This window comes from Bos taurus, chromosome 25, assembly GCF_002263795.3.
Source record: "Bos taurus isolate L1 Dominette 01449 registration number 42190680 breed Hereford chromosome 25, ARS-UCD2.0, whole genome shotgun sequence".
Lineage (NCBI taxonomy): Eukaryota > Metazoa > Chordata > Mammalia > Artiodactyla > Bovidae > Bos > Bos taurus.
The window spans coordinates 18,350,855-18,354,486 of NC_037352.1; the positions used below are offsets into that span (position 1 = coordinate 18,350,855).

General features: G+C 38.4%; 1 protein-coding gene across 1 annotated transcript; it reads right to left on the minus strand.

The window, feature by feature from the left end:
• Nucleotides 1-457: 457 nt before the first annotated feature.
• On the minus strand, nt 458-709 carry LOC132343906 (cytochrome c oxidase subunit 7A2, mitochondrial-like). Its single transcript, XM_059881705.1, has one exon. It carries the CDS (start codon nt 707-709, stop codon nt 458-460), a length of 252 nt encoding a protein of 83 aa, XP_059737688.1.
• Between the last annotated feature and the right edge of the window lie 2,923 nt (nt 710-3,632).

Consider the following 3,632-nt stretch of genomic DNA (forward strand, 5'->3'; position numbering starts at 1 on the left):
AGAGTTTATTATAATTTTACTTTACTGCCTTTAATGAAAGTAAAGTCATTAATAAAGTTTTAAGAATTTACTTGTTAGCTTATCTCCTTTTCAGCTGAAAGACTTGCTGTGTTTTACAATTTGTCATGATCTACGATGATTTTAAATAATTTTGAGTGATTCAGCTTACTAAAAACTCATTCAAAGGACCTCACTGTAGTTATTATTGTTAAATAAAAGGTTAAGACCATATTAGAATTGGTTAAGATTTAAATAAGCAAAGTTCATGCATCGGTTGTCTTTTGTTGTGGTTTTTTTCTTTTTCTTTTTTTTTCATGGTAAAGACTGCTTTATTGGTGGCAGTTAGTACAAGCCAATAAATACTGATCTCCAAAGAATTCAGTTATATATCAGATTACTGGCCCACAGAGAGCTGAATGGAATTGAACCAACTCATTGCTGGGAGGATAAACTGAAGTCAATCCTGCTTCTTGGGAAATGAAGCCACAGCCAGCTCATATATGGCATATGCCATTCCACCAACTATAAGAACCATGGTGGCTCTATACAGGAAGGCATCAGCTATCCCATTCTTCAGATACACTGGAATTCCATTATCTTCCTGGAACAGCTTTTGTTTCTTTGGAACCTTATTTTCAAACTGCCTGCCTGAAGCAGTACTTATGGTCCTTTTAGTAATCTGATGGAGAGCAAGAAAATTCTGTAGCATCTTGGCTCAGTTACTGCTCACCAACCATGACAACTGACCACTAGGAACCCATGCATCAGATTTAGAAGCAACAGCACAATGGTGTTCTCTTTTAATTAAAAAAAAATTTTTTTTACAAAGGTATTTTTTTCATATATGAACATTGATGCTTGCTTTCATACATTTACAGTTTATTTTTCTTTTTTGTGTACTTTCTAATTCAGATATATTCAGATGTTTTCCTATGTCTTACATTCATCACCTATACTTTCAAGGCTCATTTCATTTGTTGTAAGAAAGGAGATAGGCCTTGTACTGCGCATGTGGCTTTATATAATATCAGAATTGATTTTTGTATATCTTTGTTAACACCACTATATTGAAAATATCATCCAGTAATGACAAGTTACATATATAACCACATCTCACTGCAGCACAATGATTTTATTTCCTCATAGTGTATTTCTTCATTTGATATTTTGTATCTATGTATTTATTGGCTATATGTATATTAGACATGAGATTATTCTGTCAGTCGTTGAATTTGAAAGTGAGGAAGTATTTTTCTTGTTACATTCTCAGTAGTTACAGGTCTAACATAATTACCTAGGAGCACTTTAAATTCTTTTTGAGTTTTATTACACAATAAGGGCCATAATTAGCTGTATTCTTAGGTGTGTTGTTGTTGTTCAGTCAATAGTTATATCTCACTCTCTGCAATCCCATGAACTGCAGCACACCAGGCTTCTTTGTCCTTGCTTATCTCCCAGAGTTTACTCCAACTCATGTCCATTTAGTTAGTATTGCCATCCAACCATCTTATCCTCTCTTGCCTTCTTCTCCTCCAGCCTTCAGTCTTTCCCAGCATGAGGGTCTTTTCCATTATGGCGCTTCACATCAGGTGACGCAAGTATTAGAGCTTCAACTTCAGCATTATTCCTTCCAATGAATCTTCAGCGTTGATTTCCTTTAGGATTGACTGGTTTGATCTCCTTCTAGTCCTAGGGACTCTCAAGAGTCTTCTCTAGCTCCACAGTTTGAAAACAACAGTTCTTTGGCACTCAGCCATCTTTATGGTCCAAATGTCACATCCATACATGACTCCTGGAAAAACCACAGCTTTGACTATTTGGATCTTTGTTGGCAAAGTTATGTCTCTGCTTTTTAATTTGCTGTCTAGGTTTGTCATAGCTTTCAAAGAGCAAATGTCAAAGAGAAAATGTTTATTCATTTCATGGCTGCAGTCACCATCTGCAGTGATTTCGGAGCCCAAGAAATAAAGTCTGTCACTGTCCATTTTTTCCCCATCTATTTCCCATAAAGCGTTGGGACCAGATGCTATGATCTTAGTTTTTTGAATGTTGCATTTTAAGCCAGCTTTTACCCTCTCTTCTTTCAACTTCATCAAGAGGATCTTTAGTTTCCCTTCATTTTCTGCCTTTGACTGTGTGGATCACAATCAACTGTGGAAAATTCTGAAAGAGATGGGAATACCAGACCACCTGACCTGCCTCTTGAGAAACCTATATGCAGGTCAGGAAGCAACAGTTAGAACTGGACATGGAACAACAGACTGGTTCCAAATAGGACAAGGAGTATGTCAAGGCTATATATTGTCACCCTGGTTATTTAACTTCTATGCAGAGTACATCATGAGAAAGCCTGGGCTGGAAGAAGCACAAGCTGGAATCAAGATTGTCAGGAGAAATATCAATAACCTCAGATATGCAGATGACACCACCCTTATAGCAGTAAGTGAAGATGAACTCAAAAGCCTCTTGATGAAAATGAAAGAGGAGAGTGAAAAAGTTGGCTTAAAGCTCAACATTCAGAAAACGAAGATTATGGCATCTGGTCCCATCACTTCATGGGAAATAGATGGGGAAACAGTGTCAGACTTTATTTTTTTGGGCTCCAAAATCACTGCAGATGGTGATTGCAGCCATGAAATTAAAAGACGCTTACACCTTGGGAGGAAAGTTATGACCAACCTAGATAGCATATTCAAAAGCAGAGACGTTTCTTTGCCAACAAAGATCTGTCTAGTCAAGGCTATGGTTTTTCCAATGGTCATGTATGGATGTGAAAGTTGGACTGTGAAGAAAGCTGAGCACCAAAGAATGGATGCTTTTGAACTGTGGTGTTGGAGAAGACTCTTGAGAGTCCCTTGGACTGCAAGGAGATCCAACCCATCCATCCTAAAGGAGATCAGTCCTGGTGTTCTTTGGAAGGACTGATGCTGTAATTGAAATTCCAATACTTTGGCCACCTCATGCAAAGAGTTGACTCATTGGAAAAGACCCTGATGCTGGGAGGGGATGGGGGCAGGAGGAGAAGGGGACGCTGGATGGCATCACCTACTCGATGGACATGAGTTTGGGCAAACTCCGGGAGATGGTGATGGACAGGGAGGCTTGGTGTGCTGCAATTCATAGGGTCACAAAGAGTCGGACACGACTGAGTGACTGAACTGAACTGAACTGAACTTCTTAATCTCTACTACTTGTTAGGTCCATACTGTTTCTGTCATTTAATGTGCCCATCTTTTCATGAAATGTTCCCTTGGTATCTCTAATTTTCTTGTAGAGATCTCTAGTCTTTCTCATTCTTTTGTTTTCCTCTATTTCTTTGATGAAATTAAGGTTTCCCTTAAGAAAGCTTTCTTCTCTCTCTTTGCTACACTTTGGAACTCTGCATTCAGTTGGATATAAGTTTCCCCTTCTGCTTTTCCTTTCACATCTCTTCTTTCTCAGCTATTTGTAAGACCTCCTCAGACAACCATTTTGCCTTCTTGCATTTCTGTTTCTTGGGGATGGTTTTGGTCACCACCTTCTGGACAATGTTGAGAACCTCAAACAGCACTTCAGGCACTCTATCAGATCTAATCCCTTAAATCTATTTGTCAATTCCACTGTAAAATCATAAGGGATTTGACTTAGATCAT

What these genes read in the sequence shown, in the direction of transcription:
- LOC132343906 (XM_059881705.1), bottom strand. Translation starts at nt 709, where the DNA reads ATGCTACAGAATTTTCTTGCTCTCCATCAGATTACTAAAAGGACCATA.